Source organism: Hibiscus syriacus, unplaced genomic scaffold (assembly GCF_006381635.1).
Source record: "Hibiscus syriacus cultivar Baekdansim isolate YM2019G1 unplaced genomic scaffold, ASM638163v2 tig00113716_pilon, whole genome shotgun sequence".
Lineage (NCBI taxonomy): Eukaryota > Viridiplantae > Streptophyta > Magnoliopsida > Malvales > Malvaceae > Hibiscus > Hibiscus syriacus.
The window spans coordinates 434,184-454,376 of record NW_024063466.1 but is presented as its reverse complement, the minus strand read 5'-3'; the positions used below and the strand labels follow the sequence as shown (position 1 = coordinate 454,376).

Genomic DNA, 20,193 nt, shown 5'->3' with positions numbered 1-20,193 from the left:
ATAATATTTTATTAAACCCTAGAGACTTTTTTCTCTGGTTTTTGGGCGAATTTTCTCTTGTGAATCGTCTGTCGGAGCTAGCCTACAGGATAATCACTATTCTGTCTGGCGTCACTTGTTCTCAGATAAAGAAAAGAGATAAATGGATGTGATATTATACAGTTACCTAGGAACTGTACCAGATAGCTTGTTTAAAGACAACTGAAGAAATTTCAAGCTTGAGAGTTGCCCGATCTCCGTAGGAATGCTTCATTCGATGTGATTCCGTGCCATGGAAAGATACAGGAGAGAAGAGATATTCCCCAATGAAGTGGGAATTGTTCCTATGAAGTTGTTTGCTGCTAGTAGAAGACTTTGGAGCATAGACAAAGAACCTAGCTCATCATGTATTTCCCCTCCGAGTGCATTTCCGTTTAAGTTGATGACCTTTAAGTTTGAACAATGTGAAAGGTTTCTCGGAAGTTCACCTTGGAAGGAGTTGTTGACCAGACTCAATACCTCTAGACGATGCAATCGAGTAACTTCTCTGGGGATCGGACCACGGAAGCTGTTGTTCCCGAGGTCGATCACCCTAAGGAATGTGAGGTTGGCTATGTGAGGAGAAAGGTCTCCTGCTAACTTGAGTGATGATAGATGCAATGCAGTCACTCTTCGATGTCGTCGACCGCATGTTACTCCTATCCAGTTGCAGAAATGTAGAGAATCATTCCAGGAGGTAAAGACCCCTTAAGGATCAACTTGTATTCGAGCCTTGAAGGCAAGCAATGCTTGTATTTCAGTCTCATTCCTGGATTCAACATGATCCAGCTTACAAAGAATGCAAAAGAGGAAAAGAGAGCAACTTAGTAACTTTGAGATCATGGTATTATTAGGAAAATTCAAATACCAATGCCCCTCCATCAGTATTTGTTTTCTTTTTATAGGAAATTACAGCTTCAAGTATTTCAAGGTAGACTAAAATTCTGCACCGAATGGATTTTTTTTGACGGACGTGATGCGTATTGCATGTTATTTACCAAATAAATTTAAAATATTAAAATTATTGATTTCTAATGAATTGATTTTTTTCAATAATTCCAGTTTCCACCATCCACTCCAGTCCCCACGGCACAGTTGACTTTAGTCCCTTCTTTTTCAAGTATTTATGATTTTTTTTTCAACTATTTATCAAACAAGCCGCTACTTAAGACTAAAACTTAAGCTCCAATTTCTACCGTCAACTCCGGTCCCCACGGCACAGTTGACTTCTGTCCTTTTTTCCCATCGAACTGCTTTGCTCGGTAATGGATTGCTCGGTTGCCTTGGAAAGAAACCTTGTTAGGCCAAAATCACTAATATGGGCTGTAAGGTCCGCATCGAGAAGAACATTACTCGACTTTAGATCACAATGGACGACCGGCTTGTCGAATTGGGAATGAAGATAATCTAATGCAGAGGCTAATCAATGACAATATTGAGCTTCTGAATTAGATTTAAGCTTGGTGAATTGTGTGCCTCGGTTGAACTTGGATGTAACCAATTTTCTAAGCTCCCATTCGGCATGATCTCAAACACCAAGGCTTTGAAGTCGTTACCTTGAATATCAATGCTTGAGGTAGAAGTAATGACCTTGACAAGATTCCGATGCCTAAGCTTCGTAAGGGCTTCACATTCAGCCATGAAAGTCCGATCGACACCCCACTATTATCAAGTACTTTCACAGCAACTGTTGTTTGATCACCGGAACTTAGAATCCCTTTATACACTGAACCATATCTTCTCTTGCCAATTAAGTTGGCTGAAGAGAAACCGTCAGTCGCATGAAGGAGCTCAGCGTAGGAAAGTTTTGGATGTTTCTTATTTCTCGGAAGTTCACCTTGGAAGTAGTTGTTAGCCAGAACCAATACCTCTAGACGATGCAAGCGAGTAACTTCTCGGGGGATCGGGTCACGGAATCTGTTGTTCCCGAGATCGATAACCCTAAAGAAGGAGAGGTTGGCTATGCAAGGAGAAAGGTCACCTGCCAACTTGAGTGATGATAGACACAGGGCAGTCACTCTTCGATGTCGTCGACGGCATGTTACACCTCGCCAGTTGCAGAAATGTTGAGAACCATTCCAGGAGGTGAAGACCCCATAAGGATCTGTTGAAAATTAAACCAACTTTCGGTGGAAAGTTGGATTTAATTAATCCACCGAATGGCAAATGTCAAAAAGGGTGGATTTGTGTTGAAAATTAACAATGGTAGAAATGCACTTTTAGTCATTGTAATTTAGGGTATTTACAAATTAGTCCTTAAGCTTCAACTATAAATACCCTAGCTCATTTAGCTTCAAAACCATCCCAAAGCATTCTAGCTTTCTTCCAATACTAGAGAGAATTTAGAGAGTTTCTTGAGAATTGTTTTCTCCTTTTTATCAAGAGAGAATTATCATTGTTTTCTCCTTGGTAGATCGAGAGAAGTTGTAATTCCTATTTTCTCATAGTGAAATTCTTCTACCGTTGCCCGTGGTTTTTTACCCTATATTATTCAGGGGTTTTCCACGTAAATTTTGTGTCTCTTTTATCTTCATTTTTTATTTTCTCAAATTATCAGTTGCGATTTTACTTTATCCGATAGCCGTCTTCCGCAACAATTGTTATTCGAGCCAGATTTGAGTGTGTAATATCTGCTTATTGTCTTTGTGGTTGCCACCAAAAGGTGGATCCTCTAACATAAGAAAATAAGAAGGTATTACCCATTCTTTGAGGTTCTAGAGAACTATTCACGATAGTGAAATAGTGGGAGCTATCCGAAATAGAAGCTATGACAACGAAATTTGATATTGAAAAGTTCAATGGGAGAAATTTCTCATTGTGGAAATTAAAGATGAAGGCTATCCTGAGGAAAGACGGGTGTCTAACGGCTATCAATGAAAGGCCGGTGGATTTCGCAGATGATAACAAATGGAACGAGATGGACGGGAATGCTATGGCAAACTTTCATCTAGCATTAGCAGATGAAGTATTGTCAAGCATCGAAGAGAAGAAGACAGCTAAGGAGATATGGGATCATCTCACAAAACTGTACGAGGCTACATCGTTGCACAATAAAATTTTCCTTAAGAGAAAATTGTACACTCTCCGTATGACAGAATCTACTTAAGTGACGGAGCACTTAAATATACTGAACACCTTATTTTCTCAGCTTACATCCTTAAGCTGTAAAATAGGAGAACAAGAACGTGCTGAACTTCTACTTCAAAGTCTACCGGATTCGTATGATCAACTCATCATCAACTTGACAAACAATAATGTCACTAGTCTAGTCTTCGATGACGTTGCAGCTGCTGTTCTACAAGAAGAAAATCGGCGCAAGAACAAGGAAGACAGACAAGTAAATCTGCAACAAGAAGAAGCTTTGACAACTATGAGAGGGAGATCAACAGAATGTGGCCAAAGCAGCAGTCACAAACATGGTAAATCGAAGTCAATAAGCAAAAAAGAATTTAAAGTGCTACCATTGTGGAAAGAATGGTCACTTGATGAAGGATTGTTGGAGTCTAAATAAAAACTCCAATCCACAAGGCAATACCGCAAACACTTCAGATGATGGAGATGCTCTATGCTGTGAAGCGTCAACCACCGTGGAAGGTAGAAAACGATTTGCATATATATGGCTCATTGATTCGGGAGCAACATATCACATGACCTTAAGAAGAGAATGGTTCCATCATTATGAAACTGTCTCAGGAGGATCTGTGTATAGTTGCAATGATCATGCCTTAGAGATCATTGGTGTGGGAACCATCAAATTGAAGATGTATGATGGAACAATTAAAGTTGTTCGAGATGTGCGGCACGTGAAAGGTCTGAAGAAAAATTTATTATCTTACGGATTGTTGGATAATAATGCAAGTAAGATTGAAACACATAAAGGAATCATGAAGGTGTTCCGTGGAGCGCTTGTGGTGCTGAAAGGCGAAAAGATAGCAGCAAACTTGTACATGCTGAAGGGAGAGACTTTGCTAGAAGCAGAAGCCTCTGTTGCCTCATGTAGTTCAGATTCTGCAATGTTATGGCATCAGAAACTTGGACACATGTCAGAACAAGGAATGAAAGTCCTTGTGGAGCAAAAACTACTTACAGGCTTAACAAAGGTAACACTTCCTTTGTGTGAGCATTGCATAACAAGTAAGCAACACCGATTGAAATTCAACACGTCAAATTCTAGAGCCAAAAGTGTTCTAGAATTGGTTCACTCTGATGTATGGCAAGCACCAGTTACATCCCTAGGTGGAGCAAAATACTTTGTCTCATTTATTGATGACTACTCCAGGAGATGTTGGGTATACATTATTAAGAAGAAGTCAGATGTGTTTTCCACTTTCAAAAACTTCAAAGCACGGGTGGAACTTGATTTTGGAAATAAGATCATGTGTTTCAGAACATATAATGGAGGAGAATACACAAGTGAAGAATTTGATGACTTTTGCAAGAAAGAAGGCATCAAAAGACAGTTCACAGTGGCAAACACTCCTCAACAAAATGGAGTGGCAGAGCGTATGAACAAAACCTTGTTAGAAAGAACAAGAGCAATGTTGAGGGATGCAGGCCTAGAAAAATCATTCTGGGCAGAAGCAATCAATACCGCCTGTTATTTGGTGAATCGAGCTCCATCAACTGCAATAGAGCTGAAGACACCAATGGAGATGTGGATTGGTAAACCAGCTGATTATTCAAACCTCCATGTATTTGGAAGTATTGTGTATGTGATGTACAACGCCCAAGAAATTTCAAAGTTGGATCCAAAATCCAGGAAATGCAAATTCTTGGGGTATGCTGATGGAGTCAAGGGGTATCGCTTGTGGGATCCCACTGCCCGCAAAGTGATCATCAGCAGGGATCTTATCTTTGTAGAGGATAAACTACAAAGAAAAGAAGACGATGATAGCACTGAAAAATCAGAGACTACTCAGATATATGTGGAAAAGGAGGTTGAACAAGGAGATTGGAAAAGGAGGTTGAACAAGGAGATTCTTCTGAAGTAGAACCAGCACATGATGAACAAGAACCAGAGAGTTCTGAAGCTCCAACAACTCGTCAATCAGATCGTGTGAGAAGACTTCCCAATTGGCACTCAGATTATGTTATAGAAGGTAATATTGCATACTGTCTTTTAACAGAGGACGGTGAGCCATCAACATACCAGGAGGAAATAAACAGCTCAGATGTTTCACTATGGATGATGGCAATGCAAGAAGAAATCGAAGCCTTTCATAAAAATAATACTTGGGACCTTATGCCACTACCACAAGGAAGGAAGCCAATTGATAACAAATGGGTTTTCAAAATCAAGCGAAATGGTGACGATCAAGTGGAGAGGTAGCGTGCAAGACTGGTGGTCAAAGGATATGCTCAAAAAGAAGGTATTGATTTCAATGAAATATTTTCTCCTGTGGTTCGACTAACAACAGTTCGAGTAGTTTTGGCAATGTGTGCTACATTGAACTTACATCTAGAGCAGCTATATGTTAAAACAGCTTTTCTTCATGGAAATCTTGAAGAAGAAATTTATATGCTCCAACATGAAAGTTTTGAAGAAAAAGAAAAGAAGAACTTGGTTTGCAGGTTGAACAAATCTCTGTACGGTCTAAAGCAGGCGCCGAGGTGTTGGTATAAGAGATTTGATTCCTTCATTATGTGTCTTGGATACAACAGACTTAATGCAGACCCTTGTGCTTATTTCAAGAGGTCTGGTGATAACGATTTTGTTATATTGCTGTTGTATGTGGATGACATGTTGGTTGCAGGACCCAACAAAGATCATATTGAAGAATTGAAGGCACAACTGGCTAGGGAATTTGAAATGAATGACTTGGGATCAGCAAACAAGATTCTAGGGATGAAAATTCACCGAGAGAGAAGTAATAGGAAGATTTGGCTTTCACAAAAGAATTACTTGAAGAAAATCTTGTCACGATTTAGCATGCAAGATTGTAAGCCAATTTCTACCTCTCTTCCTATTAACTTCAAATTATCCTCCAGTATGAGTCCTAGCAGTGAAGAAGAGAGGATGTAGATGTCTCGAGTACCGTATGCATCAGCAGTGGGAAGTTTAATGTTCGCTATGATATGCACAAGACCAGACATTGCACAAGCAGTGGGAGTGGTTAGTCGGTACATGGCGAATTCAGGCAAAGAGCATTGGAATATTGTAAAAAGGATCCTAAGATACATCAAAGGGACCTCAAATGTTGCATTATGTTACGGAGGATCAAACTTACTAATCAATGGGTATGTAGATTCTGACTATGCAGGGGATTTGGATAAAAGCAAATCTACTACATGATATGTGTTCAAAGTTACTGGTGGAGCTGTAAGCTGGGTTTTAAAATTGCAGTCAGTTGTGGCTACGTCCACAACAGAGGCAGAATATGTAGCAGCTACACAAGCCAGTAAAGAAGCAATTTGGTTGAAGATGCTATTGGAGGAGCTTGGGCACAATCAAGAGTATGTCTCTCTGTTTTGTGACAGTCAAAGCGCCTTGCATCTAGCAAGGAATCCAACATTTCATTCAAGGACAAAGCACATACGAGTTCAGTACCATTTCATTCGTGAAAAGGTGGAAGAAGGAACGATAGATATGCAGAAGATTTATACCAAAGACAACATAGCAGATTTCATGACGAAGGCGATCAATACCGATAAATTTACTTAGTGTCGATCCTCTTGTGGCCTATCAGAAACGTAAGCAACATGATGGTACAAGGTAGAAAGAATGGTGTGAATATATGGTTGTTTCAATCAAATCTTCAAGTGGGAGATTGTTGAAAATTAAACCAACTTTCGGTGGAAAGTTGGATTTAATTAATCCACCGAATGGCAAATGTCAAAAAGGGTGGATTTGTGTTGAAAATTAACAATGGTAGAAATGCACTTTTAGTCATTGTAATTTAGGGTATTTACAAATTAGTCCTTAAGCTTCAACTATAAATACCCTAGCTCATTTAGCTTCAAAATCATCCCAAAGCATTCTAGCTTTCTTCCAATACTAGAGAGAATTTAGAGAGTTTCTTGAGAGTTGTTTTCTCCTTTTTATCAAGAGAGAATTATCATTCTTTTATCTTCATTTTTTATTTTCTCAAATTATCAGTTACGATTTTACTCTATCCGATAACCGTCTTCCGCAACAGGATCAACTGATATTCGAGCCTTGAAGGCAAGCAATGCTTGTATTTCAGTCTCATTCCTTGATGTACTGGATTCAACATGACCCAGCTTACAAAGAATGCAAAATAGAGAAACTATTAAAACTTATTCTATCTTGAATAGATAATAATCTATCAAAATAATGAAAGCACTGATATTATTTGAGTTTAATTCAATTGGTATTATTATTTTAGTATATAATAAAATATTTCTAGCGTCTTCTTTGATGCACAAAAGTTTGTTATACACCTCTCCTTTGATCTTCAAGAAGCATATTTCTAGCCTTTTGAAGTTCTCTCGGCACATCTCCGATGTTCATACGTTCGTTTGTCAAATCCGCCGAGCATGACACTCCTATGCTAAGTACCGAGTCCAAGCATTTCCAGATGTTGCCGATGCGGCGATGCCTCTGCTGCTTTGGCAATTTTGATTGACTGCTACTTCATTTTCAAAATTAACCCAAGTATCAACTATCTCCACCACTTGATCAGGCATGGTCGTCTTAACATACTCACGTAGGCTCAACTCTCCAGTAAACATGTTGTCGGTGATAACCAGTTCCTCTAGGCGGTACAATCGAGTAACTTCTCTGGGGATCAGACCATGGAAGCTATTGTTCCTAAGGTCGATCACCCTAAGGAATGTAAGGTGAAATTTCTCCTGCCAATTTCCACCATCCACCCCCGTCTCCACGGCACAGTTGACTTTTGTCCCTTCTTTTTCAAGTATTTATGATTTTTTCCAACTATTTATCAAACAAGCCGCTAGTTAAGACTAAAACTTAAGCTCCAATTTCTACCGTCAACTCCGGTCCCCACGGCACAGTTGACTTCTGTCTTTTATTTTATTTTTTTAAGATTTGGACACGGATTTATGATTATATTAGTTTTGATATTTTGATAGGTCTTTGATTTTCATAGGAAAATAAAAAACTTGTAATAAGTTTTTAGTTTCGATTGTGTTTTATGTCTTGGTTAGATTTTTACTTGTGAGAGCTAGTTGTTGATGGATATATCTATACCGCCTGATCATAGTAAAGTTTGGCGTGATAGAGGAATTTCATTTCAAATTTTACCATAATAAAAATGTTAGAAATATGATATGTGGGATGCAATGCTGCTAGGCATTTCCATATAATGCAAGGAACTCCAAGCCTACAAGGTTTTCTATCTCTTTTGGTATGACACCTGACATGTAGTTGGCTCCAATCAATAATCGATTGAGGTTTGCAGAGAGATTTCCAATTGAATCTGGCAAAACACCTGTGAGGTTGTTTTGGGATAACCATAATTGACTAAGATTGGTGCAATTAGTCAATGACGTGAGAAAACTTAATTCATTGGAACTCTCCAGGAAGTTCTGGCCAAAGTTGATGTTTTCTAGATTTTGAAGGCTTCCCAGATTCTTTGGTATTGGTCCTGATAAAGAATTCGAACCCATATCAAGGTCTATGAGCCCCGAGGAATTGAGTCAATTGACTACCGAGGTTGGAATTGGTCCTGAAAACTTGTTTCCCCCAAGATAAATGCCTTTAAGATTTGGAAGGCTCAAGCCTATGTAAGGAGGGATCTGGCCTTGTAACCGGTTACCAGCCAAAGAAAAGAGATAAATGGATGAGATATTATACAGTTGCTTAGGAACTGTACCAGAGAGCTTGTTTATAGCCAACTGAAGAAATTTCAAGCTTGAGAGTTGCTCGAGCTCCGTAGGAATGTTTCCTTCGAGATTATTCCATACCATGGAAAGATATAGGAGAGAAGAGATATTCCCTAATGAAGTGGGAATCGTTTCTATGAAGTTATTTGCTACTAGGAAAAGAATTTGGAGCTTGGACAAAGAACCTAGCCCATCATGTATTTCCCCTCCGAGTGCATTTCCGTTTAAGTTGATGACCTTCAAGTTTGAACAACGTGAAAGGTTTTCGGAAGTTCACCTTGGAAGGAATTGTTGACCAAACTCAATTCCGCTAGACGATGCAATCGAGTAAATTCTCTGGGGATCGGGCCACGGAAGCTGTTGTTCCCGAGATCAATCACCCTAAGGAAGGTGAGGTTGGCTATGTGAGGAGAAAGGTCACCTTCCAACTTGAGTGATGATAGACGCAAGGCGATCACTCTCGATGCCGGCGACCGCATGTTACTCCTTGCCAATCACAGAAATGTTGAGAACCATCCCAGGAGACAAAGACCCCGTAAGGATCAACTGGATTCAACGTGATCCAGCTTACAAAGAATGCAAAAGAGGAAAAGAGAGCAACCTAGTAGCTTCGATATCATGGTAGTAGGGAAATTCAAATATCATTGCTCATCCATCAGTATTTGGTTCCTTCTTAAAGGCCATTACAGTGCCTCCATATGTTTCAAGATAGACTAGAAATCTGCAGCGAAGTCATTATTCATTAATAGGGAATTTTTGACTGGCGTAACGCCTACTAAATATTAAATTCTCCGGATTTATTTTCGAATTAATTGTATCGTACATCCCTAAATTATACTTTTTAATTTAAATTAATTTTAAATTTTAAATCATTTCAAAACTATTTGTAGATGCCAATCAAATCCCTTTGTTAAAAAACTGTTGAGCATGAGAAATTTTATACTAAATCAATGAATGAGGATACAAGATAAATAATTTGAGCCATGTACAAGACAAGATCTGTACAGATATTTTTTGTACAAAAATAATTTGAGGCAATTTTATTAACAAATATATTAAATCAATATATAATAATAATTTAAGGATGAAATTGAAGTGAATTAAAATTTAGATATCAATTTAAAATAAAAAATTATAAATCGAAAAATGTCTAATTCGATTGACTATTTCTATTTTGGACTAACAAAGAAACTCCCCTACAAAAACTGGTAGTTTAGTCAAGCCACATGCAAGCAAATGTCAACTCTTATGCCTCATCATTATTGCATGAAATTAATGTTCAGCCGCATTGTTCAAGTCAAGTCATTACAACGACAACATGCATTGATTAACATAGAGTTTTTAAATAACTTATGGTGATTTATCAAAAATAATAATAGTGAGAGGAAGTATATTTCATCGATTAATTAAGTTATAAGTTTTTGTTTTTCCTTTATATCTTTTTAGATCATAAGCTCTATATCTATCAGGAGCATTCTCCTTTCTTCTTCTAGAGTCCTCATTCCCCTGTGGAATGAACTCGTCATGCGACTTTAGTAATAAAAAGGAATGTCGTTCCCCCTAAAGAGTTCAAGTAATTGCATCTACATTTGAACTATTATCGATTTGGATTTAGTAGTAATATTATAAAAATATATAATCAAGCTAGGTCAAATCAAAATAATTATAGTTCAAATGTTACCATACTATAGGGACTAAAATCATATTTAGCCATTTTATTTAATCTAATTTTTTAATAGTTATTTAATCTAATTTGACAAACCACTATGGACATGTGTGGCATTGGATTGCATCCCCATCTCGAATTTATCATACGTCTTCTTGATACACTGAAGCCGAGCATGACATTCGGATTCCAAGGACTGACCCCAAGTATTTCAAGATGTTGCACACAATTTTGATTAGTGACAGATCTAAAATTATTTTTGAGGATGAACACGAATATTTTAAAAAATATGAAATTTTAATTGGATAAGTAAAATTATAATTTTACGTGGATACGATCAATAAAATAAATGACTAATAAAAAAAATTCCAAATTTTAATTGACCAGATTTTCAATCGAGCCCTGCTCAAGCGTACAGAAGAGATACCCAAAGTTTAGTTAACCAACCCAAGAGAAAAGGAGCCAGTCCAATCAATTCCGCTAAAATAAGTTTATGGTGATACAGTTATTCCAGCCCAAGCCAAGGGGTTTGCCTTTTTGAACCATTAGAAGAGAATTTCCAATCCAAGTTCGGCGGCTCAACCCACCACAATTCCCTTTTCTTCAGTATTCATCTGCGGAGTCGGAGTTTTGTTTTAAAATGGCGGCTTCCAGCTCTGAGAACGATTTGAAAACCCAAGTTCCAAGCTCAAATGAAGCCGAGCAGTCTCAGATTCAAGCTATTCGAATGCCAAGCATGGAGGAGATTCGTGCTCAAGAAGTTTGGAATAACTGTGCTGTTCGTAGCGTCGCCAGTGGAGTCATGGGTAAGTTTCCGGTTTCATTGAATTCTTTTAGTATCTTTTACTTCTTCTTTTTTTGGTTTATTTCATTTAATTTTCCGCGATAAAGTGGTTTAAATTGCTTTGCGTTGATCGATCAAAGTGCAGGAGCAGGGTTGTTTGATTCGATTTGGGGAGCTAATTCTTTAGCTTAGTTTTACATACGAGTTGTTTTAGGCATATTGGTTTCTATGTTTTTGTGCTGATGTTGTAGATCCTTATTTATGCTTGTATTTGTGTTTCTATGCCAAAATAAAATTGTTCTTATTGATTCAGCAAAAAAAAAATCTCTATGAATGATAATTTGTTGGGCAATCAAGATAAAAAAAAGGAGAGGAAAAGAACTGGATAGTTTAGTAAATATTTGAATTTGATGGATTTCAAAATGTTTTTTTGTGGAATTATTGGAATAAAGTAGTAAATATTTCACCTTTTGCGTTAATCTTTCTTGGATTTATTGGGAGGTTTAAGTAAGGTTTTAGGGGTTTTAATATATTTGATGATATTTGCAGGAGGTGGGTTGGGATTCATGATGGGCGTTTTTCTGGGTGCATTGGATAATCCTATAATGCAAGAACAAATGAGTGGAAGGCAACAGTTAATTTATAACTTAAAGCAAATGGGGACAAGAAGCTGGAGTTCTGCAAAAACATTTGCAGTTATGGGCGTTGTGTTTTCTGCCGTCGAATGTGTTGTTGAGAAGGTAGTATGGAGAAACTAGAAGTCAGAATTCAAACACACTCACATGCACATTGAAAGGAAATGGAATCTGAACTCGTATTCATTGTTTTTTTTAAAGGCTCGGGCGAAACATGACACCACAAATACTGTTGTTGCTGGTTGTGTAACTGGAGGAACAATGTCAGCGAAAGGTATCTACTTTCTCACTGTTCTTGAATACTGTTTATAATGTCTATGATCTCCGTAAATACTTGGTAGGTATCTTAGTTAGCATAGAAAAACAAGTGGCAATTAATTTAGAGTCGGTCTTGATATACATGTGTCCAAGGAAAAGTTTTGTTCTTTCAATTCCTGATAAATTTTGGTTGTTCTTAGTAAAGTCCTTTCGTTTTGTGAGAAAGTATGTTAATAGTTTACATTGTTACAATATCTTTTGGTTATTCTTGCATGAATATCATTAATTTTAGATTGTGGCAAGATGGAAGGAAGAAGATGTACTTTCCCGTTGTCTTTGATACATGTTAGGAGAGGAGTTAACCTTTTACTTTAAGGAATTGAAATATCTCGTTGCTTCGTAAGCTCACACGAATCGAACTACTCAATTTTAAGTTAGCTTTTGGCTCATATGAGTGGTGGTTCAAACAAATAATTATTGATGAGATCTCCAATTTCACTGTCAAAAGTTAACCTCCCATGTTTGCCAGCTTATATAATGATGTTCACAATTTCATTTTGTTTTCGGTTCCTTGATCTATCTTACATCTCGGTTATGTTGTGTGTTCATAGCCGGTCCGAAAGCAGCATGTGTTGGCTGTGTTGGCTTTGCTGCATTCTCGGTTGCAATCGAGAAGTTTTTCGATAGACACACTTGATGGAAGAGTTACCTCTGCTTCAATTTTGCAGACATCTTTATTTGTAGAGACGGAATTCACGGCTCACCTACTGAATTTATCATTTATTTTTGTGCAATTTGTACCTGATTCATAACAACAATGGAAGGCATATAGTGTTCTCAGGAGTTGAAATCCTTCTATGTTTTGATTTCTGTTCGTTATATCACAATCAGAGGATATATACACACCCAATTATAATTGACTGGATCTTTGTTCTTTATATTTCTTGGTATTGCTCGCTCACGGAGATATCAGCAGGGACGGAGCTATACAGGGAGTGGGAGGGCCCTTGCCCCTCCAAAAACTTTTGGTTTAATAGCATTTTAGGTCCTTATTAGTTTAATTTTAAGTAAAATCGGACCTTTGTCTCCCTCGATTTTTTTAGATTAAATACATAATAAATCCTTATTATTGTGAAATCAAGTACCTTACCTCTCTCACTATTTAATCCTGGTTCTGCCCCCAGGATATCAAGGAAAGCTATTTTAACAGCTAATGAAAGGCAATGACCTATTATGTTAGCTGACTACATATATACCAGTTAATCAAATAATCTATCAGACATATTTGTATCAGATTTTTAATAATATTGCGGTCTATGACTGGCCGGACTTAATGAATCAGTCTTAATAGTTTCAAGGGTAAATTTCACGTTAAGTATTTAAACTATCAGTTTTGATTCGTTTTAGTTTTTAAATTTTCAATTATTTCAAAATCATACCTAAAATCTAGTTTTTATTTCATTTTAGTACTAATGTTCAATATTTAAAGTTATTTTTTGAGAAAAATTAATAGTTTAGGTACTAAAACGGGCCAAAATTGATAGTTTATGTATTAAACGCTTTAAGTTTTTAAGAGTGTGTACTAAAATGAAATAAAAATAAATTTTAAATATGATTTAGAAAGTTTAAGTACTAAAATAGACTAAAATTAATAGTTTAGACATTAAATATGTAGTTTACCCTAGTTTCAAAGTTTGATATCAATCTACTCGGACAAATTGATAGGGATAGATCTCAATAGAAACCATTCTAAGGATTTAAAAATCAAATGATGAGAAAGTGGAAGAGAAAAAAAGGAAAAGCAAAAGAGAGGTGGACAATAATGATGTCATTCACAAATCCTAAAGCTAAAGAGAAAAAAATACGACACTTTATCACACCACAATTTCTGCCCTTTCTTCCTCTCTTGTTGTGTTAGCTCCAATTAACCAATCCACCACCAATGTCTTTTCTCTTGTAACATCTAAATCCCGTCATCAACAATAACAACAACAAAATGCTAGATCCGACCTCCGGTCTGCCACCGCCTCCGTCCTCCCCCACCATCTCATCCGTCTCCTCCTCCGATCTCGACACCGAGGTAAGTTTTCAGTACCCATTTTTTTATATAGTTTTATTGGTTGAATCTTAATTCAGTTAGTACCGTTACTGTTGCACGCATTATATAGTTTTCGTTTGATGTTCAGTTTGGTCTTGTTCTTTTTTGTGTGCGTGAATGAAGTCGACAGGTTCGTTTTTCCATGATAGAAGCACCACATTGGGTACTTTAATGGGAGTGAGTTTCCCAGCTGTTACTTTCAGAGCTCCTTCCCGTCACCACCGCGAGACGCAACCCGCGAACGCTGGTTCTGCTTCCGTATCGAAACCCAAGAAGAGGAGAGCGCTGACGGCTGCGTTCGGCGCCGATCGTTTAGGGAGGAAGCGGAGGAAGTGGTGGCAGATATGCAGGGACGGGGATTCCAAGCCGGCTTCTCTCGGAGAGTTCCTGGAGGTGGAGAGGAGGTTCGGGGACTGCACGTTTTACGGTGCGGCCGCAGAGGAGCTTGAGGGAGTGATGGGGGCAGCGCATGATGAGCATCACGAGGCGAGGAATGGACGGTCATTGTTTGCCGATGGGAGGGTGTTGCCTCCTGCGTCGGCGACTCATCCTCCGGCCGGTGATTGTGATGACGAAGAAGATGGAAAGGCAACGACGGCGGGGGCTCTTTGTAGATTCCCGGGGTCGCTCACGCGGATATGTAGCGGTGGCATTGGATAAAGCCTATACCTTTTGACTCCTCTGTTCACCGTACAATTCTTTAATGTTTTATCTCTGTGTATAATCTCACAAATATATCCGAAAACCCTTAAAATCCATGATTGCATTTTAATTGGGGTTCATGCAAATAAAGGTTGTGATCCATTCTGAATTATTTTAATATTATTTTAGCATGATATGATATTTTATTATTATTATTTAATATAAAATAAATTAAAATAAAAAAATAAGGTGTTAGACGTCACCGTCAACCGCTGTAGATAGTGATCGTTCGACCCTAAATTTCATGGGTCAGTTCATTTTGAACACTAAGTCTAAATTTGATAGTTGTCTCACCAAAAAATATATCAAAACATATGAATTTTGATTGAAATATTTTGGTTTCCTTACTTTCAATCTCTAATTCATGAATTTCGAAGCAAGTTCCAACAGAGTGGAGGTTGGATTCGAACTCACGGTGTCGAGACGAAACGACCTATGAAATTTGAGATCGAACGATCATCATCTACGATGGTCGACGATGACCGACAGTGATGTCCGGCTACCTTTTGTTTTTTATATGGTTTGTTTTTTTCCTTTCTTTTCTTACAATTTATGTATCTTTTATTTTATTTTACTGCTCTAACAGCGACGATAGAATTCATTTCAATTTCTTTGCCGACAGATCTTCAATTTTCATTCTAGATTCAATCATGTTAAGATTTCTTTTCTCTTTTTTGTGTATTTTCGTTCTTTATTTCACTCTCGTTCAGATCTGAATTTTTTTGATGAATTTGTAGTTTCGTTTTGATTTCTCATTTTCATAGATCTAATTATCATGTATCTAGATCCAGCTGAATTTCACCTCGTTTTGATTGATTTCTGTTTTTTGAATTCGAAATTATTCCTAAACCATTTTAGAAGCGTGATTCTAGGGAGTTACTTTCCCGTCCCTTTTTCTTCCCCTCTTCTTACCTTGACTACCGTAGAGCTCTCCATTTTCATAGTCATTATTTTCATTCTTGCCTCCACTAGCTTTCTCATAAATCTTCGGTTTAATTTTTGAACTTGTATTAGCATTCCCCTCGTTGTTCGGTTCAATTTCGGGGAGATTTTGTTCGGAAACAAAGTTGACTGGACTAACCTCCGGCGGACTCTACTCCGTTCCCGCTGATCGGTGTCGTTGACCAACAGTCTGAAGACAAACTCAACCGCCAAATCCAGTTGATAAATCTTTGTCCCTGCAACAGCTGTGTATCTCTTTTTTGTGCTTTTTGCTTTTTGCAGGTGAACGTTACCGGCAACCACATTTCACCGACGATCTCTACCGTCGACCTCAACAGCGCCCTCAACAATCCCGCCGAAAAATAGCAACTACCTTCTACTTGCTGGCAGGTACATATAGTGGTCGGCCAGGTATTTAAACGTGCTATGCTACTTTTCCAACTATTTTGATTGTATGTGTTGCATGTTATTCCGCTTTCTGGGTTTTTTCTTGGTTGATTCGGCCTGGTATTTGAATTCTCCGGTGAGCAAAGCATCCTAACTATAATCTAGTTTTGATTCTGTAGTACCCCTCAATTCTCTAGCATTTTTTGTGCATCTTCTATCTTCTTTGGATTCCTTTTTCATAGTTCCTCATAGCTACAGCTATAGATGATTACTTAAGGTCATGTCCTTCTTTTAGAGCCCATAGGGCGTATAGGGGGCGGGCTCGACAGAGTGGTGTCAAGGAGACCAGACTTAGAGTTTGTACGTTGAATGTAGGCACATTGAATACTAGGCTGCTGGAGCTGATCGGCGTACTAAGTAATAGGAAAATAGATTTTGCATGTATTTAAGAGACTAGGTGGAAAGGTTCTCGCGCCAGAGAGTGTAACGGGTACAAGTTGTGGTATTCTGGCGTAGATAACGCTAGAAATGAGGTGGGTATCTTGGTATCTAGGCACAAGGAAATGTAGTTGAAGTTTGTAGATATTGTGATAGGATCATGATGATTAAGGTTATTATAAAAGCGGAAGTGGTGAATATCCTTTCAGTGTACGCCCCACACGTTGGCCTAGGGGAGGGGGAGAAACTTTTCTTCTGGGATTCGTTAGATGGTGTACTTAGGAGCATTCCGGATGACCAAAAAGTTTTCATAGGGGGAGACTTCAATGGCCATATAGGTAGTGCAATCGACGGGTATAACGGTTTTCATGGGGGTTTCAGTTTTGGAAGTAGGAACGAGGAGGGACGTACGTTGCTTGAATTTGCTACTGCACACGATATGGTGGTCACTAACTCATTCTTTAACAAGAGAGACGTGAACTTGATTACGTTCCATACCGGGGGACATTGTACCCAAATCGACTACATCCTGGTTCGAAATTGAGATCGATGGGCTTGCATTGACTGTAAGGTGTTCCCTGAAGAGGCATGTGCATCACAACATAGATTGTTGGTGTTTTTATTCCGAGTTCGCCACGAGCGGAGCACTATTAGGAAGGCTAAACTTGGTAAACCTAGGATCCTTTAGAAGAACTTACATGGAGCGACATCTGATGACTTTAGGAGTAAGGCTTTGTCTTATTCAGGTTTTGGAACTACAAACTCAAATAATGTAGATATGTTATGGAAAAATATGGCAAATTCCATCAGAGAGGTGGGCAAAAACACCCTCGGGTTGTCAACAGGGAAGGTCAATGAACATAAAGAATCGTGGTGGTGGAACAACGAAGTCCAAACTAAGGTGAAGACAAAGCAAACTTGCTTCAAGGAGTTTCTACAATGCAATGACGACGAAGAAAGATCAAGAGCTAAACAAAGATACAAGGAGACAAAGCGGGAAACCAAGAAAACAGTGGATAAAGCAAAAGATAAGGCATACGAGGAAATGTACAAGAGATTAGACACCAAGGAAGAACAAAATGACATCTTCAGGGTTGTAAAATCAAGGGAGATTAGGAAAAAAATATAGGTAGCATTAGGTTTATTAAAAATAACAATTATGTTCTTTTAGTGAAAGATCATGATATTAATAGGGTTTGGGGTAGTTACTTCTTTGGCTTATTTAATGACGGTGTCTTTCTCTGTAGAGATAGTATCGTTGATGTGTCAGCCGACCATCATACTTCGGCCAATGACTGCCCTACAAGTAGAATTGGGATTGAGGAAGTCAAAATGGCTCTTAGAAAGATGGGGAGGGGCAAAGTTGTCGATCCAGATCAAATTCATATCACTGTGTGGTTGGCCCTATGAGAAGAGGGAGTTAAGTGGTTGACAAACATCTTTAATATTATTTTAGAGACTACCAAGATGCCAGAGGAGTGGAGAGAGTCTACGGTGATACCAATCTATAAGAATAAAGGAGATCCCTAATGTTGTGGTAACTACAGAGGTATTAAACTACTCAGTCATACCATGAAGCTATGGTTTAATGCCATGCATGTCTACTACAGAGGCAATTCATCTACTTTGACGACTTATGGAGAAATATAGGGAAAAAATAGAGATCTTCACATGGAGTTCATTGACCTCGAGAAGGCGTATGATAACGTCCCCCGTGATACGATCTGGAAGACCTTGGAAACGAGACGGATCCCAACTGCATATATCCGAGCAATTCGTGATATGTACTGTAGATCTACTACATACGTTAGGACTACAGTTGGCAACACCGAGGCATTCCCGGTGGAAATCGGACTCCACCAGGGGTCATCTCTTAGTCCTTACATCTTCGCCTTGATTATGGACGACATCTATTGTGCGACTCCAGACGGTGTTCCATGGTGTATGCTTTTCGTTGAGGACATTGTCCTAGTTGCTGAAACAAAAACCGAGCTGAATAGTAGATTGGCTACCTAGAAGACTGACTACCTAGAAGACTACTTTGGAAGAAAAAGGTCTAAGGATCAATATTGAAAAGACAGAGTATTTATGTTCAAACTTCAGTGGGAACCAACACGTTGAAGATGTAGAAATATGCATAGAAGGACACGTTCTCCCCTCAAAGGATTATTTCAAGTACCTAGGGTCTATGATACATAAAGATGAGGGTGTAGATGATGACGTTACACACCGTATAAAGGCAGGATGGCTAAAGTGAAGGGCTGCTACTGGAGTTTTGTTTGACAAGAAGGTGCCTCTAAAACTTAAGGGAAAATTATATAGAATGGCAATAAGACCAGCGCTGTTGTATGGATCAAAATGTTGGGCAATCAAAAAGGATCACGTAAGGAGGATGGAGGCAGCAGAAATGAGAATGCTTCGATGGGCATGTGGTAAGACTCTGTGGGACATGACACCAAACTCTGCAATTAGGATGTCCTTGGGGTGGTTCTTGTATCCGAAAAATTGAGGGAGGGAATACTACGGTGGTTTGGGCATGCCCTTAGGCAACAACCGTCGGATGCGGTCAGGAGGGTAAAGTCGATTACAGCCGAAGGTGCCAGAATGAGAGGAAGACCAAGGAGGAAGTGGGTAGACTGCTTGAGATTTGATTTGAAGGATTTAGCCCTTACCGAAGACATGACCTCTGATAGGAAAGTATGGAGACTTAAGACCAGGGTAGTCGAGTAGTGTGGGTCACATCATCTCTGTCTTCTTTTAATGTCATTGTAGTAATTTCCATGACTTCTACTTTTTATACGTTGCTGTCATTGGAATTTATGAAGGCTTAGAACTAGGGTAGCGGAGTAGTGTTGCCTTAGTTTAGGTTTTAACCCATTTGACTATATTCCTTCTTGTAGCTTGCTATCGCTGACTTCTGTGTATTCTTCTCTTTATTTTTCCTCTTTTTAAATTTAGCCGGTGTTACGTTTCTGTCTATATGCAGAGATTTTTACGCAGAGATATATTTGCAGGGAGTACTTCCCATTACAGACGCGCATATGAAGAATGCATATGAAAACTGTTTAACTATGTATTTATTTATTTATTTATACATGCATTGTATTTTATCTTTATTTTTAATTTGCTCACTGCCGGAGGTCTTCCACGGAAGCTGCTCTCAACCTGACGTTGGGGGCAGTCTACTACCATTCCTCCCCCTTACCCCCATTACATATGAGAATAGGGTTTTGTTGTTGTTGTTAATCAATTTGATTCAATATTTGATAACCAAATTAATGATTTGAATACGTATTTCTTCCCCTCTATATGATGCAAATATTAACTAATACACGAAGAAGATAAATATGGATGTAAGTAATGTTGACACCAACAACTTCACCATCCAATAACCTTTCAACAACTCCAATATATATGCTGATGTTATCCTTTCTATTTAAAAAGCAAGCTTCATGAT

The 20,193-nt window shown here is 38.4% G+C and overlaps 2 protein-coding genes and 1 pseudogene across 2 annotated transcripts; 2 read left to right on the top strand and 1 right to left on the bottom strand.

Annotated features, from left to right (window-relative positions):
• Positions 1-249: 249 nt before the first annotated feature.
• On the bottom strand, positions 250-9,305 carry LOC120186579 (annotated as a pseudogene).
• A 1,764-nt stretch (positions 9,306-11,069) lies between these two features.
• LOC120186600 (mitochondrial import inner membrane translocase subunit TIM22-4-like) lies at positions 11,070-13,044 on the top strand. The gene is made up of 4 exons (XM_039190487.1): positions 11,070-11,298; positions 11,826-12,016; positions 12,113-12,185; positions 12,781-13,044. Exons 1-4 carry the CDS (start codon positions 11,133-11,135, stop codon positions 12,864-12,866), a joined length of 516 nt encoding a protein of 171 aa, XP_039046418.1. The 5' UTR covers positions 11,070-11,132; the 3' UTR covers positions 12,867-13,044.
• Positions 13,045-14,044: 1,000 nt separating this feature from the next.
• On the top strand, positions 14,045-14,974 carry LOC120186599 (uncharacterized protein At3g17950-like). Its single transcript, XM_039190486.1, has 2 exons — positions 14,045-14,249; positions 14,391-14,974. The coding sequence occupies exons 1-2, from the start codon at positions 14,166-14,168 to the stop codon at positions 14,925-14,927; spliced, it is 621 nt and encodes a 206-aa protein (XP_039046417.1). The 5' UTR covers positions 14,045-14,165; the 3' UTR covers positions 14,928-14,974.
• The last annotated feature ends 5,219 nt before the right edge of the window (positions 14,975-20,193 follow it).

Coding starts and splice junctions, on each gene's coding strand:
- LOC120186599 (XM_039190486.1), top strand. CDS start 14,166: ATGCTAGATCCGACCTCCGGTCTGCCACCGCCTCCGTCCTCCCCCACC. Junction 14,250..14,390: donor CCTCCGATCTCGACACCGAG/GTAAGTTTTCAG, acceptor GCGTGAATGAAG/TCGACAGGTTCGTTTTTCCA.
- LOC120186600 (XM_039190487.1), top strand. CDS start 11,133: ATGGCGGCTTCCAGCTCTGAGAACGATTTGAAAACCCAAGTTCCAAGC. Junction 11,299..11,825: donor CGTCGCCAGTGGAGTCATGG/GTAAGTTTCCGG, acceptor TGATATTTGCAG/GAGGTGGGTTGGGATTCATG. Junction 12,186..12,780: donor AGGAACAATGTCAGCGAAAG/GTATCTACTTTC, acceptor GTGTGTTCATAG/CCGGTCCGAAAGCAGCATGT.